This window comes from Amphiprion ocellaris, chromosome 2 (genome assembly GCF_022539595.1).
Source record: "Amphiprion ocellaris isolate individual 3 ecotype Okinawa chromosome 2, ASM2253959v1, whole genome shotgun sequence".
Taxonomy (NCBI): Eukaryota; Metazoa; Chordata; class Actinopteri; family Pomacentridae; genus Amphiprion; species Amphiprion ocellaris.
The window spans coordinates 7,647,092-7,672,073 of NC_072767.1; the positions used below are offsets into that span (position 1 = coordinate 7,647,092).

Genomic DNA, 24,982 nt, shown 5'->3' on the forward strand with positions numbered 1-24,982 from the left:
CACATTAACAAATGTCTAGACTGGAATTATGATTTATTTAATATTATCTTCATTGGAAAAAAATGAAAAAAATAAGTGACCCCAAACTTTTGAACAGTAGTGTACATGAATACAAATTGCTCTATATTAGCTAAAGTTGATATTATTAGTTAAAGCTGCTCTATATTAGTTAAAGCTGTTCTATACTAGTTAAAGTTGCTCTACATTAGCTAAAGTTGATATTTTTAGTTAAAGTTGCCCTATATTAGCTAAAGTTGCTTTACATTAGTTAAAGTTGCTCAAAAGTGAGTTAAAGTTGTTCAGTATTAGCTAAAGTTGCTTTATACTAAGGTTGCTCCATATTAGTTAATATTGCTCTATATTAGCTCAAGTTGATATTTTTAGTTAAAGCTGCTCTACATTAGCTAAAGTTGCTCTACATTAGTTAAAGTTGCTCTAAATGAGTCAAAGTTGCCCTACATTAGCTAAAGTTGCTCTACATTAGTTAAAGTTGCCCTACATTAGCTAAAGTTGCTCTACATTAGTTAAAGTTGCTCTAAATGAGTCAAAGTTGCCCTACATTAGCTAAAGTTGCCCTACATTAGCTAAAGTTGCTCTAAATGAGTCAAAGTTGCTCTGTATTAGCTAAATTTGCTCTATATTAGATAAAGGTTCTCTATATTCACTGAAGTTGATATGATTGTTTAAAGTTGCTCTACATTAGTTAAAGTTGCTCTTTAATAGCGAAAGGTGCGCTATATTATTTGAAGTTGCTCAAAAATTGGTTAAAGTTGCTCTATTTTAAAGTTGCTCTAAATTAGCTTAAGTTGCTCTATGTTATTTGAAGTTGCTCAAACTGAGTTTAAGTTGCTCTGTTACCTAAAATTGCTCTATATTAGTTAAAGCTGCTCAAAAATGAGTAACACAGGCAAGGATCTAGTCAGGAGAAAACAACCTGGATAAAACAAGTTTTAGTTTCTGCCTTCAAACAGACAAGAAGGATTCAAAACCTTCACCTGGTTTTCTGTAAATAACCTCTTAGAACAGCAGAAAGCACCAAAAATAGCACAAAAAAAGCATTAAACACTATGGTCTGCTAAATATTTATGTAGAGAGGGTGTTATCAGAGGTGGAGATGTGGAAAGAGTTGAAGGAGAAAGTCCCGGCTTCATGTGTGAAGGTCCTGCGGAGCCTTCAGACACCAGCAGCGGTCACAGTTAACGCTCAGACACACAACAATAACAACAACACTGCATCTCAAGATGATGGACACGGTGGAGGCCACAAGGACGATGGATGAGTAGCTCTGAAACTGCGGTTTGGGGAGAGGGTGAAAGGAAGAAAAAAGACAGGAAGAAGGAAACAAAAGAAAGACTAAAGGGAGAGCAGAGAGAGTAAAGTATAAGAGCTGAAGAGGGGACTTCTGGGCAACATGTTCTTACTTGATAAACCGTTTATTATCTTCATAGCTAGAGAGCATGATAGGCAGGAAGAGAGAAACACAATTAGATTAGAAGCGTGGGTTAGTCTGCATTTTGAGTAAGATATCTTCAACTTTGATCCAAGGGAAATCACGGGAGGCAATGAAATTAAGGCTCTAACAAGAACTGCACGTTTTATTTTTGCTGTTGATGATTCAATTATGAAACTCCATGTAAAGCATTCGGTCAGAGCACATCGTCTGTGGTTGAATTAGCATTTATGCTACTGTATGTGTGGGTGGTGGTGTTGTTGTGTGGCTAAAAATTATCTGAGGTGCGTCGTAAAAGCTTACCCGGGCAAATCGGTATTATAGTAGCCGTCACAAACGCGATAATTACTGGTGTGGATCGCAGAACAGAGAGAGGAGGAGAGTGATGGGGGGAGACAAAGAAAGGAGAAGCTGAGCATTAACTTCGCCTTCACATGCAACATGCAATGACCGTCGTGTCAAAGCGACTCTGGGGAACACAGAGAAAATGATCACAGAGAAGCAGCTATTAGTGCACAATGTGTATTCGGTGGAGTCTAAGAATGAAATCCCAGCAGCGTGTTCTGTTGTGGTCTCCTTGATAAGGGAGTAGCCGATCTCAAATAAACCAAGAAGTCTAAATAAGCCCTTTTCTGACTGTTCTCCCTGATTGCGGTTTGACCACAGTGTTGCATACATTCATTAAGGGAAAATGAAAAATAACAAACACTGGAGAAAAAAATAGCAACACTGCTGCCGCTGCTGCACAGATTGGTAGAAGGTGAAACACAAAATATCACAAGGAAGACTCTCAGAGAGCTCCGCCAAGGCTGCTCAAGCTTTGTATGATTTCTGACAGATGAAATCTTTAAAAAATTTGTGGTCTGCGGTGGTGGATTTTCAGTAGGATCACAATCATGTGACGTAGCATTCACTTGTTGTCATAGTTACAGTGACACCGTGCTGCTATCTCGCAACGATACAGAAATCTTTAACAAATCCGTGGATCCAGACCATAAGCTGCATCACTGCCAAAATCTAATGACTTGGTCCTTGTGTCATTTCTGACCTTCCCTGAAAATTTCATCCAAATCCGTTAGTCCGTTTTTGAGTAATGTTGCTGACAGACAGACAGACAGACAAACCAACGCGTGCCTTGGTGAAATTATAACGGTGCAAACTGACACAGGGCTGCAGAGCTCTGAAATCCAGCAAACAGCAATAAATATTGTTTTTCTTTTTTTTGTTTTTTTTTTTACAATACACGCTGACGTTCAAAAGTTTGGGTTCTATATTCAGTTCTATAGTAATTAAAGTTGCCCTATATTAGTTAAAGTTGCTCTATATTTGTTAAAGTTGCTCTGTAATAGTTAAAGTTGATAATATGTTTAAAGTTGCTCTATATAACTTAATGTTGATATTAGTGGTTGAAGTTTCTCTATATTAAAGTCGCTCTATATTAGTTAAAGTGTCTCCATATTAGGTAAAGTTGCTCTAAATGAGTTGAAGTTGCTCTAAATGAGTGAAAGCTGCTCTACATTATTTAAAGTTGATATTATTGGTTAAAGATGTTCTATCTTAAAGTTACTCCATAATTAATTAAAGTTGCTCTATATTAGTTAAAGTTTATCCATATTAGTTTATGTTGCTCTAAATGAGTTAAGGTTGCTCTACATTGGTTAAAGTTGCTCTGTATTTGTAAAAGTTGGTATTATTAGTTAAAATTGCTCATAATGAGTGAAAGTTGTTCAAAAATTTGTTGAAGTTGCTCCATATTAATTAAAGTTGCTCTAAATGAGTTAAAGTTGCTCTATAGTAAGTTAAAGTTGCTCTAAATGAGTTAAGGTTGACCTACAAATCAGCCATTTCCAGCTAGAATAGTAATTTGCCACAGTAACAATGTCTAGATTGGATTTATGATTCATTCAATGTTATCTTCACTGAAAAAAACTCCCTTTCTTTTTAAAAATAAGGACATTTCTGAGTGACCCCAAACTTTTGAATGGTCGTGTAAATGCAGAAAAACAACTCAGAAAACATTGCTTTCCTTCCCAGAAGTAGATGTTGAGATGACTCAGAAACATGGTCAGTGGTTGTGTTTAGAATGATTTTTTTTCTCTGCCTGGGATTAGAAAGCTGGGCTCTATAAAAAAAAAAGAAAAAAGGTTTTGACATGTTCCAGTGGCAAACACACATGGTAGCTGTTGGGCTGCACCCCACCCTGCCAGATCCAACAGCGCAGAGTTAAGTGGCAGCCGTGGACTGATGTGTGTCATGCCAGCGCAATTCTACGGATTCTGTGGTTTTTGGAGCAAAACAACAAAGCACAAAAACTCAGAGCATGTTTGTAGTCATTGTGACAGTGAAACTGGCACAAAGACTACATCTCAGTCACAATTCAGGGACTTAAAAATCAGCCGTTTCCAGCTAGAATAGTCATTTACCACAATAACAATGTCTAGATTGGATTTATCATTCATTTAATGTTATCTTCATTGAAAAAACTGCTTTTCTTTCAAAAATAATTACATTTCTAAGCGACCGAAACTTTTGAACGGTAGTGTACGTGAATTAAAGTTGCTCTTTATTAATTTAAGGTGCTCTACATTAGTAAAAGTTGCTCTATATTAGTTAAAGTTGCTCAAAAATGAGTTAAAGTCGCTCTACATTAGTTAAAGTTGCTCTATATTAGCTAAAGTTGATATTATTAAAGTTGCTCTACATTAAAGTTGCTCTATATGAGCTAAAGTTGCTCTAAATGAGTTGAAGTTGCTCTAGATGAGTTAAGGTGGACCTATACAACCGTTCAAAAGTTTAGGGTCACCCAGACACCTGGTGAATTCCATCCGATCTTCAGCCTCGACAAAAGGAAATATGTTAATTGAAACTTGGCTCAAAGGGACAACAAGTCAAAGAAATGCTACGTTTTTTTCTGGTATAAGTGACAAGAAAACACAGCGTGATGAGCAGGAGACTGTAAGCTTCACTTACTTTATATTCTCCAGTCGGCTCGAGTCTGGTTTCAGGGTGGTGGAGTGCTTCACCATTTTGTACATTGTGATCACCAGGAAGATGAGATTGAGCTGTCAAAACAGAGTAATGGCAGCATTAATACATGAAGATGCATGACTCGAGACACAGCAGACGGAGTGAGGAGGGGAAAAAAAAACTGTTAATTTGTCTATAAGTATTAAAAGAGGAGAGCCTTCAACTCTGTGCATGTCCACAGACTAATCCAATAAACATCTATCGTTCCAGCTAGTCTCAGACGGGCCGACTGGCGCCAAATTTAGTGTCATTCTATATCAATAAGAGCATGGAAATGCATTAAAATCCATCACTGTTAGGGGGAAAAAAGAAAGAGAAGAAGCAGCCACACAGCAGCAGTCTGGCAGCAGGGAATGAAAAGTAGCAGGAGAAATAAGAGAGCCTCTTGTTGTACAAAACAACTGCATATCATTTTATAGTGAAATATTATAAGCAGCTGCAGAAGGCTTCAGGAAACACGCTGTATTTCCTGTGTGTGGCCAGATGAGGAGAGAAATAGGAAAAGGGAGTAGGAGATGCTTGCTTGTTTTTAACGTATTAAATCTTAAGGGAGCCGGTGGCACACACCGGGCTGAAACAGGGAGACTATGTGCCGTGTTTCTGAGCACTTTTATTTGCTACCTTAAAAATCAATACTGTGATTTAGACACACAATGGCTGAATGGTCCAGCAAGGAGGCTCTCCAAAATAATTTACTTCAAAAACATTTATTCCGGGGCAAACTAGTCCCCGACACAGCATGTACATGCACTCACAGCAGACCGAGCACACTGTGTTTGTACTGCAAGCCAGGCATGTATAAATAACGTCAAGGAATATCTGAGGAGGAAAAACTGAGATGTGTGCCTCCAATAGAGCATATCAAAGGATCAAACAAACACCAAAATAAAGCAGAAAAATACATGCGCGCTACTGTATCAGTGGAATGCGAGCGACCAAAAAGAAAGACACACAAATAAACACGTTTGCAATGACAATGATGAGCTTTTGTTCAGGAAGACTCACAAACAGTGCATTTCCGTGTTATCTTTAGAATGCCAAAGCACTGGCAAAAGAAAAATGGAGACGGATTGCCAATGCGAGGGACCTTTGTGAGCTGGACTCAGACCACAGCCGTTCGCTCTTTCACAGAAATTCTCAGTGTTCTGGTGCACACTGCTATCAAAAGGCTGCCTGTGATCAATACATCACCCCTCCACATGCAATCAACTCATGGAGCCGCTCACAATAAGCCACGCTCTAAAGGAAAGGCACGACTGCAAAAAAAAAAAAAAAACCCCCCCAAAAAAAAAACAGAAAGAGAAAGGGCGAGGGAGACAGAGAGGGAAAAAAATCTTCTTTTATATCACAGACGGCGCTGAAACTGTTTTGTTTTGCTGCTATCAGCCATTATTTCTGTCAGCCGCCTGCATGAGTCAGACGGTAAGGTGGGGGCGGGGCAGGGACAGGAGGACTTTTGAAAAAGCCTTTCACACAGCCTGGAGTGGTGACATGGATCCAATGAGACAGAGGAGAGGGACACAGTACTTTAAAGTAACCTAGCAGCGTGGCACATGTTCCCTCCCCCACCGACATGCTTTCGCAGCCCTTCCCAGGGGATCCCTCCTGCTGGAGTGGGGCTGCCTCGCCTCTATCCTTCACTCTGTCTCTGAATCATCACTGCAAGCCATGCAGAAGCACCTCGCCACACTGGGACCGAGGAGAAAGCTTTTTTCTGAAGTGGACTGTGTGTGTACACACTGAACTCCAAATGAACTGCTGGGGATAAAATATTAAAGGTGCAGATGGAGCTGTCCGGATGATAAGAACTGCTCGCGACGTGTCATGATCCAAGAGGCCTTGTGTTGAAGCTATCTCAAGCATACTAATGGCTCCCCCCACCACTCATTACTTCCATGTTCCTCTTTCATGGAGCTAATACCTCTTGTGCCTGGAGACGGGGCAAACCTCAGCCTACCAACATGGATCTAAATGCCCACCTCAGAACCTGTTTCAGCCACGAGCAAAAACAAGGAGCGGCAGGAAGAGCTGAAGGCTGGGTTTACACGACAGCGAAGTGGAAAAAAATCTGTGTTTACATCGGAACGCTGGAATGCCAGGAAGGTAGTCGCCGATCTAACTTTGTAGAGGCACACCCCACATGACCACTACCAGGTCCTCCACAGACCACAAGTACAGCCAGTGATGTACAGGTGGGCTGATTATCTGGTGGATATATTGAATGTGTCTTCGTTGATTGCAGTAATGGTGCAACAAATGCACACTTTGCTGAAGGAGATTCAATAAATTCAGTAGACCCAACAGCCCAACACAGTAGTCCGCCACTGATCCTGCTGTCGTCCGGTTTGCACATGGCGACTAGAATAAAAGTGGATGTCGATGAATGAGAATCGCTCCCCTAAACTCCCTCAACTCTGGTGCAGATTATTTTTTCCCCCTACAAACGTATTTTATACAAGGCTTTTTTTTTTCAAAAAAGAGAAAACTACACATGACAAACTGGCATTTTCCCATGATTTGTGTGGTTACTACAAAACACATAACATACTTTTGAACATGAAAACATCCTAACAACTTCAGCCACGTAAAGTCATTCACTACTTCAACCTAAAGGACAAAATACGATACAAGTTTAGGAAAACACCAATTTTAACAAAGAATTTTTCTTTTTATAATCTTGTGTTAACAAATATGTCAGGCAGAAAACATCTACGATCCAGTGGGCCTGAGGTGGGATCACTTGCTCAAAGCATCTTTACAAAAAGTAAGTTACAAATGTTTTTTTTTTTTTTTAACCAACATGTTCATTTAGTTCAACAGATTTATGAAAACATTCTTGGCTTTTTGTCTTGCGCCCGTCCAAGAATTTCACCTGTAGCGGCACAATGCGAATGCCAATGCACAAAAAACTCTGGCAACTCGCTTTGGGTCTTCTAAAACGCTGCTTCTGTGTAAACTGGAGGCTGCAACGCAACAAAACCTTTGCGTTTCATCCTACAACCATTGTCGTTGTCGTGTTGTCGTGCCCCGAAGAAACTACACAAAACACAACCACCCCGGGTGAAAAACCGGTGTTGCTTAGCAGAAAAAAACTGGGTTTGTACAGCATGTGGAGGACGCAGCACTGTTTTTCCTCCTTTTCTCTGGCTCATGTGCCTTTTCGCCTTCTCTCTCTCATTGACAAGGACAAAGCCAATTTGTAGAGAAACCAGGGTCACGGATGGTGTAGACAAACCTTGCTCCTGCACGCTCCCCTGAGATCCCCCTTTCCACAGTACTTTGTCTTTTTGAGTCAATTGTTGCACAGAATCACAGCGAAACCCAAACCGGTGCAAGAAAACCTCATTCCTGTCACACATTAGCTCTGCTACAATACATTAGCTCCTCACAGGGTCATGATTCTATCTCTCCGGTCATCACCGCCGGGATCCTGATCATCATTTCCACCGCAGACGTATTTTTCATGCAAATCATTATGAGAGCAACACTCGACTGGAAAACAATGAGGGCCCAATTTAAGGAAAGGAAACATATTCCTGTGTGGCTGATGGAGCATTTGCTGAGACAGGGAGAAATGTATGTTAGCTTTAATACAACGTTAGCTTTTCTTCAATTATAAGCTCACACATTCAAAGCAGGGTGTGCGGAGGAAGAAAAAAAATCAATGGAAAAACAAGAAACAGGCATTTCAGCATTCACTCTGAGTGAGTCCAACACCGGCTTCGTCAGGTCTTCTGTGCACTTCCACCTTTAAATGCTACATCGAGTGGCAAAGTCTGTGCTGGAGAAAACTGTGAAATGAAGTCCAGTGAGCAGACTCGTCTTTTATTTATCCTGCTAGCACACAGACAAAGAGCCGAGCTGTATCTTTACTCTGAAAGCTCCTCGCAGTCTGCCAATAGTGTGCACAGACTCGCTGGAATTTGACATGGCTGCCCCTTCTCTCTAGTATGTTTTCAATGTCAGCTTGATGTTCAACAGAGGTCACTGTGTCTGTAGATACAGTACCAACCATTAGGCTGGATAATGAACACAGCACTGAACAAATACCACCCATCCTCCCTGCACAGCAGCCACACGGGTTTGTAGATCTTCCTCGGTGAGCGTGAGGGCAAAGCAATACTGTAGGCTGAGAGGATCTATGGGAGGAAAACCACCTGCTATTTCTCTTTTTTCCCCCCTCGTGCAGGGAAGTAAGACTCCCTACGGTCTCATTCTTCTGAGCCTCTCTGATGGAGCGGGAGATAATAATGTCATGACCAGTAAATAATTGCATGCCTCAATGGGACATATGTCAATATGATATGCTATATGTCCTTCACCCTTGACGGTCCTTGACCAAACAGAGAGGTGCCCTTGCTTTTCTTCTGCCCTACACTGTCATCTGCTATTTACTGCAGCCGGACGAAAATACAAGGAGGCGGCTGCAGAGGAGGGAAAAAATGAGCTCTAATCTCGAACAACCTTTAATATTTTTAGCTATAAAATAAAAATATTTAAAAACCTGAAGGTCATTAGGTGACATGTGCAAGTTGTGTTAATGTGAGGTGAGAGTACAGGGTGTCCCTAAAGTCTGGACACATAGGAAATCTCCATCCATCCATCCATCCATCCATCCATCCATCCATCCATTATCTATACATGGCTTAATCCTCAATAGGTTCGTAGTGGGCTGGAGTCTATCCCAGCTGACTTAGGGCAAAGGTTCACCTGGACAGGTAACAGTCTATTGCAGGGCCACATATAGAGACAAAGAATCACACTCACATTCACACCTACGGACAATTTAGACCACAGTATGTTTTTGGATTGTGAGAGGAAGTCAGAGAACCTGGAGAAAACCTACGCATGCACAGGGAGAACATGCAAACTCCATGCAGAAAGATCCCAGGACGGCCGGGATGCGAACAGGGGATCTTCTAGCTGCAAAGCAAAAATACTAACCACACCAAGTCACTGTGCCGCAACAAAGGAAATCTCATTAACTATAATTTTTTTGCCTCCACAGATTAAATATGGCTTTGTCAGAAGAAGGAAGTGTTGAACTGGTACTTCTCAGTGGACGTGAAGGATGGACATATCGAAAGATAGGGTTAGAGATAGGGCGCTAGGGTTAGGGTTGGGGAAGTGATTTTTTGGGGCTAGCATAAATTTTAGCCAGGATCACTTCTTTGGTTAAACATTTGGTCATTCAGAACAGGGTTTGTCCATGGCACTGCTTGAAACTTTTTAACCGCCTTCGCCACCGTGGAAAAGCCAAGTGGAATCGTCCTTGGATGACGTGCATTAAATTCATCTGCTATCTTTGTCCATCCTTCATGTTCACTGGGAAGTACCAGTTCAACTCTTCCTTCTTTCATCAAAGCCATATTTAATCTGTGGAGGCTTCTCAGTGGATGTGAAAGATGGACATATCGAAAGATAGCAGATGAATTTAATGCACGTCATCCAAGGAGGATTCCACTTGGCTTTTCCACGGTGGCGATGGTGGTTAAAAGGTTTAAAGAAACAGGCAGTGTCATGGACAAACCTCGTTCTGGGCGACCAAATGTATCACCCGAAACTAAAGTATAGGTCATGGCTAAAATTCATGCCAGCCCCAAAAAACACTTCCCTAATCCTAACCCTACTAACCCTAACCCTATCTTTCCATATGTTCATCCTTTACGTGCACTGAAAAGTTCCAGTTCAACTCTTTCTTCTTTCATCAAAGTCATATTTCATCTGTGGAGGCTAAAATATTATAGTTAATGAGATTTCCTATGTGTCCAGACGTTAGGGACACCCTGTACACTGTCAAGTGCTGAATCCTGTCAGGTGGTGAGAGGCAGGAAGAATCCTCCAAAACGGTCTTTTGGCGCAAAATTACCCTGTCATCACTGAGGAGACTCAAAAAAAAATCCTGCTGACTTTTCCCTTCAGTTCAAGCATCTCGCTGCCTTTATCTCCCTCCTACATCTCTTTCATCTCCTCCTCTCAGTCCCTTCCTCACTCTGTCAGTCTCAGTATTCAGAGGAAAAAATAAAACAGCTTACCATGATGATAAAGGTGACAGGTCCTATAAAACTCCATATGAAATGATTATCCACACTCAGCCAGCACCTAGGAAAAAAAGAAACACACACTTCAGCTTCGGCCTGCAAAAACAATATCACGCTCCTGCGGCCAAATACTAATGGAAAGAAATTAATTTTTGGTTACTTGGGCCGATGATACTGAGTGTGTAATTTAGTCGCTGTTATTTTATTATCAATATTTAACTTGGAGCACTTTCACAGGTTGAACATTAATACAGAAAACAGAGAGAGGACCCCAAGTAGCCCCTCTTAATAGCCCAGCCTTCACCGAGATGTGGCCATTAATCTATGTAAAAGGCTTTTTCTGCACCGTGCTCCTCTCTTTAAGAAAGCATTTACAAACAAGAGGTCACAGGAGGGTCTTTGAGCAGAGAGACATTAATGTAGCTGCATGCTCCCCTGAAACCACAGTGTTGAGTCTGTCAGCCACTTTCAAATGACATAAAAAATTGAACAGCTGCCGATCACCGCGCAAAAGGAGCTCAAATGTTTTGGTGTCGTCTCCGGGGATCCACATGAGGTGCTGGCAGAAATGCCGAGCAGATTTTTCTTTTCTCTGAAACCCACCACGCAGAGACGCCGCAGGTGACTGCGGCATCCTGCGACGTCTGTTCTGCATTTCCAAGAACCAGGAAAAAAAAGCTGCACTCACGCTTTCTTGGTCCCGTAGCTCCTGTAGTCGATCGCCGCCGAGACGCCGACCACGATGGCCGGGAAGAGGTACCCGGACACGTAGTAGTACTTCTTCCGGGAGTATTCGCTCTCGAAGACCTCCACCAGCATGAGGTACAGCTGGACGCCCTCCAGACACATCCAGGAGAAGGAGGCCAGGAAGAAGAAGTGGAGGATCCCCGCAATGATGGCGCATCCAATCTGAGGCGGAACCACAACCAATATTAGACCATCCGGGAGATGTAAAACATTTACCTGTAGGTCGGGAATGATTTAAACAAGACACATCTCACATCATCTTCTTTTATTAAAACCCACTGAAAAGCTCCATTCAGTGGAACACATATCAGTGAAGGCGGTAATGAATATTCATTCACCGCATGGGTTCGGACCGCGCATCCGTTTGGCTTTCCATCAGCACAGGAGGAATTTAAATACAGCTCGTATTGTGAGGTTAGCAGATTTAATCACACAGCTCAGCTTTGGAGGCTTTGACTCACAGCTGTACGCAGGAAAAAAAATGCTTTTGTGATTTCCAGAGATTGAAATGAAAATGCAGGGAGAAGAAGAAGAAGAAGTTTAAAATGGTCTGGATGCAGCTCAGCCAACTGCGGCTTCAACTGAAAGAGGAAAAAAGACCTGTCAAGAGGAAGACGTGTCCCCTCAGTAATCTATATTAATGGCGCTGCTCCACTCATGTCATGTCAGGGACAAACCAGCGAAGGTTAGAAACAAACAATGCTTAAAGTCGCATCCATTTCACTCTGTAGGGGTCTTTTGTTTTGGGGGCTGGAGGAGATAAAGTGAGAGGGAATGAATCAAAACCGAATCAATAGGGCGAGATCGTTCCAGCTTACCCTGGGCTCCGTCATATCGATACCAATTAGGAATATTAACTCTGCGATGAAGAGATTAATGCACAGGTTCTTGTGGATGGTGTTGCGATCGCTCTGCAGGCCCCTGAAGAAGCAGAAGGTGAAGATGCTGATGGTGAGGCAGACGAGGGAAACCACGATGCCGACGCGAGTGATGACGGTCAGCAGCAGCTCGTGCACTTCGCCGTTGACCTGGAAATAAAAACACAAAACGTGTCTGTGAGGGGAGAGGAGCATTTATTGTTAAATTCTATACGATCTTGTCAGAGGCTCTAAACTCCCCCTCTTTGATTTCTCAGATTTAAATTCTAACAAGCAGCTCCTCTAGCAGATGTTGAACATGAGCCGACTTCATCTGTGTACATCTGTACCTCCGAAGACTGATCCGGCACATCCGAGGGAAGCCGCATAATGATTTAAAGCCATAAAATAATCATAAAAACATCTTTCTTTGTACACAAAATCATATTACTTACAATCTGAGTCTATTTTTTCCTCTTAAAGCAACTATTTCACCTTAAAACACCAGCTTCACAATCGATTTGCTGGCACGCCAGCTCTCTTTTCATTCCCACTTCCCACAGATGTAAAATTGATATTCTCACCTCTCTAGGCCTCTAAATATCCTCCAAGTGAAACAATCTAATTTCTTGCCGTCTTGTTTGTTCTAAATATTTTGAAGCAGACGACGTGCCAGTTTGCTAAATTAAACATCTAATGAATGAAGCGGTGAGCGGCAACATCGGTGTAAATGGAACCTTAGTTAGTTTTGATTTCATTCATTCAAAAAACAATTCAATACAACACAAAAACAAAATTTTCCAAACTTCTGTATGAAAGGGAGCAGAAAGAAGAATAAACTTATGTAATCTGCCCCTTTATATCCAACAATTAGTTCACAATGAGCATTAAAAACAAACAACAAACTAAATGAGTAATATCAGTTTTCTCTCATAACAAACACTATGAGACTCTTACTTCATTTCTTTGTATTTTAACAATATGCTGGTTTTAATTCCATTTTTAAATCTTGCGTGTGATTTAGATTCTTTTGATTCCTCGTCTAGATTGTTCCATAAATTGATCCCTTCTACAGAACTGCAACGTTTCATTAATTTAGTCCTAAATCTTGGTTTTATGAAGATCTCTGTTCCTTTTACTTACTTTCTCTTTTGCAAATCTGTTTCTTTATGATCTTTATACAAAATTTTCAGAATATTATAATCTACTATGTCGTGAAATGTCCACAATTTTAACTGAAGGAATAATGGGTTTGTTGGATCTCAACATTTTTTTCGACTGATTATTCTTATGGCTCTTTGACTGGTTGGGATCGCCGCTTTAATACCCAGAACTGGAAATGTTACGGCTCCGATCGAGAGCAAAGTTTTAAACACTTGGGTCATTCCAGAACTGAAGGACATTTGGGCTTCAGAATGTTGGAAAAATAAACCTTCTCTTTTCAATTTTCTGCTCCATTTTCATCAATAATAGGTGAGAAACTATCAAAAGCTTGATTGGCTCAGCTTACACATCAATGGTAGCATTTTTATTCCATGTTTTCTGTGTTGTCTGCTAACCCTACTCTAATCACAGTAACAGGGTTGCTAATCCATGCTAATGTTAGCTTTTTCTCAGCAGTAGAAGCTAGATATTTAGCTGTTACTGCTGACCAAGAGGACAAACTTACTGATGGAAAACAGTCAAAAGAATTAGTCTGATCCTGATAATATGAAGTAGAGTGAGACGTTCAATCAAGGCTGACAATGTGATGAAATTATGAAAAATAGAAGAGAGGACATAGGTTTGCTCCATGCTAAAAAGGTTATGTTAACATGTTGTGGGACACATGTTCCATGCGTGATAATTATTATTTAAATATTATGTTAATTAAAAAAATGCTAACACAATTACAAGAGACATAAATGAAACAAATAATACCAAAAAAGGAGAACTAAATTACATTTAAAAGTTTTATTTGAGATTCAATTTGGTCATCTCGGGGGTGGGACAAGAGAAAAAAGGCATTTTAGGGGGAACTCACTCACACATTTTCAAACATTCTTTTCTTCTAGTTTTTTTTCTAGATTTGGTCTCAGGACAAGAACATTTACACAACAACCGCATGTTTCTGTATTTTGTATGTGGATTATTTGAAATTTGATGGCCTAATTCCAATTCTGGAATGATGTACTTAGAGATTAAAAAAAAAAAAAAAAAAAACAACAAAAAAAACATCACGACCTACCGAGATTTCCCGATGTGCCATGAGGATGGCGAAGTTGGTGAGGTGGCTGCAGGAGCAGGTGGTGTGCGTTTTATTGGAGTCCAGGAGTTTGCAGCCTTGGGTGGACCAGTAGCCCATCATGCTCCTCTCAGAGTAATTCCAGAAGGAGCAATTGGAGTTGAAGTAGTGCTCCATCTGCAGATAACAAGAGATATGGTTAAGTGTCCAAATAATTGACTTCCTGGAATTGAAGCACATGTAGAACACAGAGGCCATTTACCCCCTACTCATACAAAGTATTTCTCTGCGCTGATATGGATGAGGATTTTTCACTTCACAGCTCTCGTGGAGCAATTCATACGTTGTATCTCATTTGGCACATGCTCGCCAAATCAACCGGAGCGTGGTCGGCTATATGAGGCCTTAATAACAGAGAGGCATAATTGTTTGACGGCATGTCTTTGGAATTGCACAATTTCTCTGATAAAGAATGGAGTCGCGCGCGGCCCTCTGGGAACTCCAGTGACAACTTTAAAAGACGAAAGATAATTGGGGCTCCAGTAATTTCATCCTAGATTGTGGGGCTAATCTAGGAGTTAATTTCCCCCACTATAAAAGAAAATGGGCATCATTTATATCCCAATGTTGATTAAAGAATTAGTTTTCATTAAGAATTCACTTAGGTTCTAAAGACTCCTTTAATTTGATGTTCAATGACTTAAATAAACTGCCGACTGACCCAGCCAGACATTTACAATTCAAATTGCGGATCTCTGTCTACTCTGGATGTTCCCTCCTGGTGTTTTTTAATATGACCTCCATCGGCTCCGGCGGCGACACTCACGTCGATGTGCTCCAGGGTGAAAATCACTGGGTCATTGATGAACACACGGCTGGACTCCTTGTTGATTGAGGCGGCGATGATGTCCGAGTTGACGGCCACCGACACATTGCGGCTGTAGGCCTCGTTCGCCATCTTGATGGTGGCGTTTTCAGTGCTGAGGAACTGGCTCAAGTTTTTGTAGAGAACAAAAACCAGCTTGGCAACTCCTACAGTGTAAAAGAGAGTGGGAAAAACTTTCAGAAAGTGGGGAAATTACCAGAGTAACTAATGAAGAGAAAAGCGGTGCGGACAAGATATTCAGAACACAGCAAGACTAAGAATATTTCAACACTCAAATTCCTGATTGAGTTTAAATTATTCAACAAATTACCTGCATGAAAACACAGATACAGAAAGTGAGAAACAAACTTTTATGAGTGGTTGAAATCCCAGGTGTTGGGTTTTTTAGGTAAACTGCATTGTTCCATTTAAAATCAAACAAATCTGAAAAAAGTCCCCACCTCACCTCCTCAGAATCAGCTTATTTTTTATCTACAGTAACTTTAGTATTTCTATTAAAGCCCTGCAACATTTCACATTAATACTACGAATATTTTCCCAGGTCCAGGCCATTGAAGTCCACAGAGGTGGGTTTAGATTTATCACTTCTTAACTGGCTTTTTCCATCACGTCTGAGCATCGGGACTTCATCAGTACAGCAGATAGAAACATGACATTTTAGCAGGAAAAACACATTGGAGTTCTGGTAAAAACTGACACCAGTTCAGTTTTACATCCATCCAGGTGTCACAGTCTGTACATTAAATCTGGTTTTTGTTCATTTGGTTGTTTAAGTCTGTCCAAAATGACTCAAAATGCCCCATAATTCAACCCAATGGCACAAAAATGACTCAAAACTTTGCCAACAACGTCTCCAAAATTATTCAAAACCTTCCTTGAATGAGTTAAAAATGACACAAAATGACTTTAAAAAGGTCTAAAATCACTTGAGACTTGTCTAAAATGGTCTCGCAATAGACTTCGGGCTCATCTAGAATGCCTTAAAACCTTTCAGTCAACATTCTAACCATCTTTGAGCATCGATATTATGCAGCAGTTTAATGTTGATGACATACAGTCATAGAAACAATCGTTGGGACCCTGGATGTGGATGGATGTGTGTTGTGGATCTGTTTTCTGATAATTCACCAGAGAAAATTTTAAAAAGTGCATTCTGGGTAAACTTTCAAGGCTCATATCAGCATATGTGATAGATAGGTGGTTGGTCAGAACAAGTTATAGACAATAAAAGGATCATTTTGTTTCAGGATCATATACTAGATGTGATTCATTCTGTGTCAAACAGTTTATTTTAACAAAGCTAAAGTATGCTTTTTAGCTCTGATTTTCCACAAGTCCATCTGCTGTACTTATGAAGTTACTCAAAAAAGCTTGGAAAAAAATATGCAAAATAAAAAGCGCAAACTTTCAAGTTGCCCTTGTGCACTTTAAGGGTCTTTATCTCTGAAAATATTCATAGTATGAAGGGAAAACTTTGCATGGTTTCTTCAAATATACTCGATTTTTTGCACATAAAAAATCTACATAATTCTGAGGGGTCAGGTGAGCCACTGATGGACCTTTAGAATTTTAGTATTTAGTGTTTCTCAAATAATAAATAATCATTTGTTTGTCTTCAAATTTCCAGAATTATTTTGACCAAGCTTCTCTCTTTTATTTTAATATTTTTGGCCTCACCATTCCGGCTGTTGAGCTTCACTGTGTTGGCTGAGAGCTGGATCGAGATGCCACCTTTGCTGGTCTGTGGGAATTTAAAATCCTGGACCTGACCATCGGTGCTGAGGACGTATACATCCAGGACTGCAGGGAGAGGAAAGAAGACCAAGCAGAAACAGGAAAGAATATCGGTTATCAGAGGCTGTTCGACTCTAAAGCACAGGAGCAAAAGAGTGGAGAATATTGACAGCAGAGCTTCACATCTCTGCCGACCAAATGACACACGGACGTCTCATGTGAACAGTAAATCTTAGTGACAGCGAAGCTACACCATAAAACGTCACTCGCAAAGTGATTGTTTGGTCCCGCCGAGACTCTAATAATATGAATAAAGGAGGGCTGAGAACAAAAAGCCTCCCTGATAGGGTCTTAGGAAAGAGAGGCCCGTTTTCTGACTCCACTAATGTTCGCATTAATGTATAGAGTTACAGGGTCTAGACGCACACATTTATAAAGTCAGCGCGCAATCAGAGAATCCAGTCTATTTAATTGTCTGATATTCATCACGTTGTCAGTAAGCGACTCGTTAAACCTAATATGCGTTGTTTTTCGCTTCCCCCGGAGGTTTAAACGCTTATTATGAAAACAAAGTCCTCCTTTTTTTTCTTTTTATTTTACGAGGCAGGCCGTGCTCTTTCAATGAACTGAGGGTAATCAAATTAACGGAGCTCGCATCAATCACCCGTCGCTCGGCAAACCCTCTTGCTCTGCTTACTTATGTTATCGGCGGGAACTTTGACGATGGCGGGCTCCATGAGGTTGTCGGCGAGGACGAAGGCTCCTTCCTCTAGAGTGTCCAGCAGCATGGTGGCGGCGTGGGTTTGCTCCGTGCTGTTCATGTCCTGCCACGACTTCAGGGCCTCCGGTCGCAGCAGGTTGTCCACGGTGTCCACGATGGCCTGCAGGCAAACCACACAAAGAAAGACCGCTTGAGCAATTTTGGATGAAGCGGACAAAGTGTTTGCAGGGACGAGCAGCGACATGCAAACACCGAGATGAATCGATGCAATGCTGGGCTTTAGCATCACATCTGCAGGAATTAAAAATGGACATGAGGGGAAATAAAGAAGCTAAAAAAAGAGGATGTTTATTCTTTAAAGCAACAGTCAATCAGAGACATTTACTGGCTGGTTTTAAAAAGGGTATTGACCGCGAAGGAGGAACTGCTGAGGGAGAGATGATCAGGAGAGGATTCAGTTTCCTTTTCAAGGACGCTGCATCAACGATTAGGGTCACCGTGTGTTGAGTCTATCAGGTCTGTCCGATAACAGGATATTAAGAGACGGCTCGATGAAAGTCAAACCACCAAAAGCTGCAAAAAAATCATCGTTTTCAATGTTAAACCTGTTAACAGACAGAACGACTAAACGCTTTAGTCCTTCAAGTGGTTTTGGCAGAGAAATGAGAAGACAATCGGAGCTTTTAATAGTCCTAGTTGTGGTTTTCTCCGATTATTTTCGGCTTATTTACAAAATATCAAACGGAAAACGCTTCTCTGATCAGATCGAACATGGTTATTGGACGCATTTATCCAGGAGAGTAAAAAAATGTGTGATTTTCTGACCTACAGTTGCATCTTTTAGCCAAATGTGAGATAATCTGACTTTTCATGATCCATATTAAAAACATACATGTTGACATCATCTGCAAAACGTTTAATCTTGTTGATTTTCGAGGCGATGATGGTTTATAATCAGCGTCTGGTGTCATTTTGAAACCATCTACGAGGGATTTCTGCATCACCCTTTAATTAACTGTTTATTTTTTTATTTACTCTGGCATTGAGTTAATTAAAAATTCTGTAGTTGCAAAGTTCATAGTGGAAACTTTCCTTTAACTTTCAACTTGTGCAGACACTTTACTGTACAGAAAAACTCATTCCCTGCAGAAGGCACTAAAAAAAAAGAGGTCTGAAAATGTGTGCAGTATGTTCAGTTCTGAACATTTTTTTTTTTGCCACCTAAAAGCTCAAAGGAAAAGAGGACAAATTGGGTGACAGATCCAGACAATGCGGGGTTTTTCTTCGGGAAATAATACAATCAATGTGCCTAATCGGGTAATCAATGCTGGCGACGGCCGGCGGAAAAGGGAGGAGGGTAGGGGGATGGAGCGACTGCGATGTTGCGTCAAGTATGGCTGCTGTCAGATACTGCTGACTCAGCCATGTCCGTCCCCTCATCGCTGTCGTTAGTGGAATAAACGTTGGAATCGGCGTCGATGCGGCCGCTTCTAAACCTGCAGCCTGTGAGGGCAAAAATAAAGATGATGCGGTGATGAAGCGCACTTTTTTTTCTGCTTTCTTTTATGAGCGCACGGCCATTGACTGACTAATAAGCTTGATCCATTTTAATACCCTCCCGACGGACAGATTGAAGGGGGTTGACTTTGGTGGCAGGTGGAGGACACTGATGTTAGTGGAGGGAAATATAAAGAAATACGTAAAATAAAAGGGAAAAGAATACAGTCCGACCTGCAGTAACCCTGTTAACTACATCTCCACCTTTTAATTTATGAAACAAATGACCTAAAACCTGCGTCCTTGTGGTACAAAAGAGGCACCGTTTCTTTACTTCACATGCAGTGAAAGGTCAGGTCCTTGGAATAAAAAAAGAACAAATAAAGGTTTTAATAAATCACAAGTGAATGCAGGAGTGTCGTATATTTAATTGAGCTCTCACTATGAAAAAATTGCAACAAAGCAGAAAATCCTCCATCAAATGAATAATGAGAGGGATGTAAGAGTAGGGATGTTTGCTCGGGTTGCGGTGTTATGCATCCAGGAGTGCAATCTCGGGTAAACACAATAAAAACACACAATAGGGGGAAGAAAAAACAGGATGAATAACAAAATACAACCATAGCTGTCAATGCATAGAAGGAGGAGGAAGGAAAAAAAAATAAACAAAACACAGAAAAACACGGACACATCCACGAAAAAGAAGGCACCTCAGTAATTGCAGATGACTTGTGTTTGACTTAGAAAGCACTGAGCACGACTGTGGCTGCGTGTAAAGCAATTACTCAAAAAAAGCAGGAAGCACGGGGAGGAGGGAGGACGTGACGGTGCAGAGGAGGCATGCTGCTGCAGATACAGTAGTGCAGGAACAGGAGGGGACAGCAGCAAGCTTCCGTACCTTCATGTACGCCCTGCAAGTCCTCTCTCGCTTTTGAAGCTTTTTTTTTTAATTAGGAAAAGAAACAGAACAGATGAAAGTTGACATTTTTTCCTTTTGAACACATGAGCTTGAGTTAAAGGATTTGCAAGAAACAAGATGTACACATTAGCTGTTGAATGACTGGAGCGGCGCCGCGTTCAACCTGAAATCTAAGAATAAAGTCATGACAGAACGTTTCATTTTCTCTTTTTCACACCTTTCCTGACACATCACAGAGGTGTGATGGCCATTACAGTAAATCTATAAATGCATGAAGTTCATTCAGCTTAAGTCCCTCCGCTGCCTTAAAAATGGGAGTTAACCGCACTTCGCTTGATTAATTAGTTCAACTTATGAGCCACGAAAGTGCAAAACTAGCTGAGTTGAATAACCTGAACTCCAGAAAACAAGTTCAAGAAGTTGAATCACTCGCGGTTTGCAGACAGACTTGCTTTATCTTTTATACTTTCTGAGTTCAAGGAGTTTCTTTTTCATCTAACTTTGGTCAAAAAAGCCTCCGACGACTGAAGCCGAGTCAGAACAAAGACGTTCTACGAGGCTGGAGATAAAAGATAAATCAAAGGTGAAGGAACTGAATTCAGCACCAACCTTTGTCATTGTTGGAGGCATTTTGATAATTATGAAAACCATAATTTAACAAAGAAACACGGCAAGTTTCGATCATGTCGTTTTTTTAAAACCACAAAAAACAAGAATTTATGGGGAGTTTTGAGCTTTTCTGCTAATTTTTGCTTCTTATAAACTTAATAACTAAACTAACTTCACTAAAAATCAGATGTTTCAAGTTCCATTAACTAGAAATGACTAAAACTTACAATAAGAAAATTACAAAATAGGAGTAGAAAGGACTAAATTTCTTCATGGTGTTTCACAGTGAGTCTGCTTCTTGTCAGAGTTTGAAATATTTTAACTGTTTTTCCTGTTTTTTATTTCATCTGTCTTCCAGCTTTTTGGGAAATAAACAGAACAGAAAACAGAACACTGACTTCATTTAAAGGAACAAAATAAATTCTGAAGTTGTCCTCTAAGAACTTGGTCCATAAAGCATCAAAGCCTGTAGAGTACTTCAGAAAGAGAGAGTTGGCTTTAATGTTTTCCTGGATGCAGTGCCACTTTAGTTTTCTTGTTTTTCGGTGGTTACCTTGTTGAAGCTCCGTCCTGCGGAATCTTTCTCGCTGGGCCGGAGCTCCTGCAGCTGAGCATCCAGGATGTCCACCAGCTGCTCCATCAGGCGCACCGAAGAGCTGACGTCCCCGGCGAAGATGGGCCCTTTGGTGTGCTTGGCTAACTCGTTGGCCAAGTTAGCTGCATTTTCACCGCTGCGGATCTGCGGGGGGAAAGAAGATGAATAATGTTCACGAGAATACGAGGAGACAGATTCGTAGGGTTCCTTGTTTCTAACAGAAAATTACGCCTCAGTGAGTCCTTGAAATGCCAGTTATGAAAATGGGGGATTCGGGGTTTCTTCGTGCAGGAGAAGCTGCAGGTTTTTGTTCGGTATCGGCTGTTACTATGACACACATCACGCAGAAGATGCAGAAAATGTTGCAATTTATTTTGCAAAGCTGAATCCATCCATAATATCCTTACAGACTACTGTCTGTGGCTTTTCCTATTTCTTTTTTTTTGCTGCGTAATTTTCCTCGACATACAATATTGCTGTTCTGATTGATGCGCCTGCAGTTTTTCCACAGATACTAATCTCTGCAATCTCATTAGTCGTCTTCTGAAACCACGCAGGACACTCGAGTCCTTTCCAAGTTAACGTGACCCAGATTTGCTGCTGAGTTACTTCAGAGTCCCTTTACAAAGAGCGTGTGTCCATTATTTTTTCCACCTGCTTGTGTGTGTTTTTAAGAAACAGCTGAGGAGGAAAACAGAGCGGCGGAGCTCATACGAACCTTCTGGGCGACTTGGTTCACCCAGTGGGAGGTGCAGTTGCTGAGATCGGGGCCCTTCGGGTGCCAGTCCCCAGTGGAAAGGACACATAAATAAGACGCCGTGCCTGTCGGCGAAAACAAGAGGAGAGTAGTTAAGTTCACTCGAGTCAAATCAAATTTATTGTTCCATGGAGTCAGGACAACGAAGGACAGAAACAGAGATGAAAAGAAGAAACATGCAGAGTCATAATTTATCTAACATGGAAAGAGAGTCGGCCTGGATGGACCCTATAGAGCCCAGCGTAGCGCTACGACTGCATATTCATGTTTGACTGCCGGTAGACTTGAAACCAGACCAGATAGATCTGTCGTTCTTTTTGCATATAAAATCTGGGGAATTCCACTAACATTTCACACAATCTCCAGGTCTCAGAGTGCTTTTTGGTTGCAGTGATGGGTTTGTAAAAATACACAATAAAGCGCACATAGCAAAAATCTTCATGAATGAGACCACGGGATGTTGTGCAACTTTTTTACATTTACAAATTCAACTGATACAGCTATGCAGTTACTGTATTTTGAAATATAGATGAAAAAACAACTTGTAATTTTTTTAGGTTTGTTGCACTTTTCAGCAACTTATTGTAGTAGTTAGGACATAAGTCAATGCATATTATTAAAACTTGGGATATAAGGGTTATATTGATGAAAAGCAAATAAAAACATTCCACAAAAATTGCACTATAGTATTAGTATGTAGAAATATAAGAATATTTCCTGGTGCACAATGGTAAGTCTTAAAGGGTTAATTTTGCTGTTAATAAATGATTTGTTGGACGTACAGAAACATAATTTATCCAACGTGTAAAGAGAGTCGGCCTGGAGATTCTATTTTTTAACTTTGCTGTTAATAAATGATTTGTACAGAAACATGCAGAGTCACTGATTCTGCTTTCGCAAAATTATTCATGCAGCTTTTTTTCCGACAGAAGTGGCAGCTATTTTTTCCGTCCTAATTATCCCCGGCGTCTGATGAACTCTGAGCGCTAACACAATTTCACACACAATCAAATGAGGGACGCTCATCTCTTCGCGGGCTTCGGGGGGGAACAACTGCTCCTCTGCAACACAGCCGTTACAGATCGCTTGATCATGTTTGCACATAGAACGACACAGCTAAAATCTAACACCCCCATCGCCGAGTCTTTGTGGATAAAAACATGTGAGGGATGTTCCAGAGCTGTTTACCTCGGGTTCCCTTCGGACAGGGCCGCTCCACCAGCATGCCCCTCTGGGTTTGAGGCCACATTATGTCTCTTTTCTCGGTGGCCTTGCAGAAGCGCTCAGGCAAAGGGAAGGACTCCAGGGGCGGAGGGGAGGTAGTCTGCGGGATTACGGGCGGCGGTTTGGGCGCTCCCCTGCTGCCCTCCCTGAACCCGGTGGTGGTGGTGGTGTTGGCCACGCCCCAGTGTGCCGTGGTGGTGGTGGTGGTGGTGGTGGTGGTTCTGGGCGGCTGGGGGGACGTGGTGACTTCTGACAGGGGCGGAGCTGTGCGGGGAGAGAGAGCAAAGAGAGAGGCGTCACGATTCCACGATTTAATCTCACGTTTGTCCATCTTATGAAAACAGAAATAACAAGAAAAGCAGTCAGAGACCGCAGTACTCCGTCAAGGCTGCTCATTCCCCCATATGGCAATGTCAGAAATGCAGCATTGTTTTTTGTAAATGCAGCATTTGTTTAGTAGTTATTGATGATCAGAAATCATGGCAACATAGAATGTGTCCATTTAATATAGATGTATGCACAAACAAAATGACCTTACGCTGAGCACAGTCTGGTCCTGCTGCTCAATAATGTGCACTGCATGAGCCTTCACAGCACTGATCAATGTAATTATTGTACAAGCATCTTCTCGTCTCTGTCTCTTCCCACATTCCAGGGACACAGGTTAGGCTAACTGGAAGTAGAGCTACAACGATTAATCGAATAATTGTCAACTATTAAATTAATCGCCAACTACTTTGATAATCAATTAATCGGTTTGAGTAATTTCTTTAAAAGAAAGTCTAAATTCTCTGATTCCACCGTCTTAAATGTGAATATTTTAAGTTATATGTGTGTTATGCATGTGTACATTATGTACAGATACCGAATTGCGTGACCTAAATATGTAGAGGGCAGCGATAATTGACAGGACTTGGAAACACCCCCACAATTTAATCAGTTGTTTCTTGTGTCATTTCCAATGGATAAGTCTCAATAAGTCTGCAGCGGTGGATTTGTAGTAGGATCACAATCATGTGATCGTCAGCAGGCAGCTGATGTAGTGTTCACTTGTTGTCATGGTTACAGTGACACCGTGCCACTAACTCACAATGACACAGAAATCTTTAACAAATCCATGGATCCAGATTTTAAACCGCATCACTGCCAAAATCTCATCACTTTGTCCTCGTGTCATTTCTGACCTTCCCTGAAAATTTCATCCAAATCCGTTAGTCGTTTCTGAGAAATGTTGCGCACGGATGAAATAACAGACGGACAAACAAACGTACTTTTTACTCCGCCGTGTTCCTTGGCGGAGTAAAAAGCAGGTGCACAATGTGGAGTTGAAGCTCGACCTTCGGGTGGGCGCTAACATTAACAGTCCCCCTCCCTCTGCCCCATGTAAGTAACATTCCTAATTTTTTTCTCAACATGTTCAACACTGTAATGCTTATACATCCAAGTACCCTGTTGTGTAAATTGCCGCTAAGTGCTTTGTGCAACAAGCGTATTTGCTTTCCCGTTGACTATGGCTTATCCAAGGCACTCAGTCTGAAGCGAACAAGACAATAATTACAGTAACATCCTCCTGCCTGGCAATCATTCTTGCCTGCTAGATTTTGTGGCATGGCTGATTAAATTTCACGAGAGCAACACAGAACCTGTCTATGTGTAGCCGCGGTTTGCCAGAACATTCATTTTACAGTTGTTTC

The 24,982-nt window shown here is 41.3% G+C and overlaps 1 protein-coding gene across 36 annotated transcripts in view; it reads right to left on the reverse strand.

Annotated features, from left to right (window-relative positions):
• adgrl2a (adhesion G protein-coupled receptor L2a) overlaps positions 1 to 24,982 on the reverse strand; it is a 149,833-nt gene that overhangs the window by 13,631 nt on the left and 111,220 nt on the right. For 18 of the 36 annotated variants that reach the window (XM_055004635.1, XM_055004685.1, XM_035958357.2 and 15 more), the window contains 14 exons: positions 23,253 to 23,552; positions 22,026 to 22,129; positions 21,266 to 21,451; positions 20,083 to 20,121; positions 17,664 to 17,847; positions 16,910 to 17,032; positions 15,173 to 15,378; positions 14,350 to 14,523; positions 12,084 to 12,293; positions 11,207 to 11,427; positions 10,513 to 10,579; positions 4,421 to 4,512; positions 1,754 to 1,798; positions 1,422 to 1,448 (listed from right to left, as the gene is read on the reverse strand). In XM_055004635.1, the coding sequence (XP_054860610.1) occupies positions 1,422 to 1,448; positions 1,754 to 1,798; positions 4,421 to 4,512; positions 10,513 to 10,579; positions 11,207 to 11,427; positions 12,084 to 12,293; positions 14,350 to 14,523; positions 15,173 to 15,378; positions 16,910 to 17,032; positions 17,664 to 17,847; positions 20,083 to 20,121; positions 21,266 to 21,451; positions 22,026 to 22,129; positions 23,253 to 23,552 (1,978 nt within the window). The remainder of the gene's footprint in view (positions 1 to 1,421; positions 1,449 to 1,753; positions 1,799 to 4,420; positions 4,513 to 10,512; positions 10,580 to 11,206; positions 11,428 to 12,083; positions 12,294 to 14,349; positions 14,524 to 15,172; positions 15,379 to 16,909; positions 17,033 to 17,663; positions 17,848 to 20,082; positions 20,122 to 21,265; positions 21,452 to 22,025; positions 22,130 to 23,252; positions 23,553 to 24,982) is intronic. The other 18 variants (XM_035958360.2, XM_035958358.2, XM_023292706.3 and 15 more) reach the window with 3 other exon arrangements.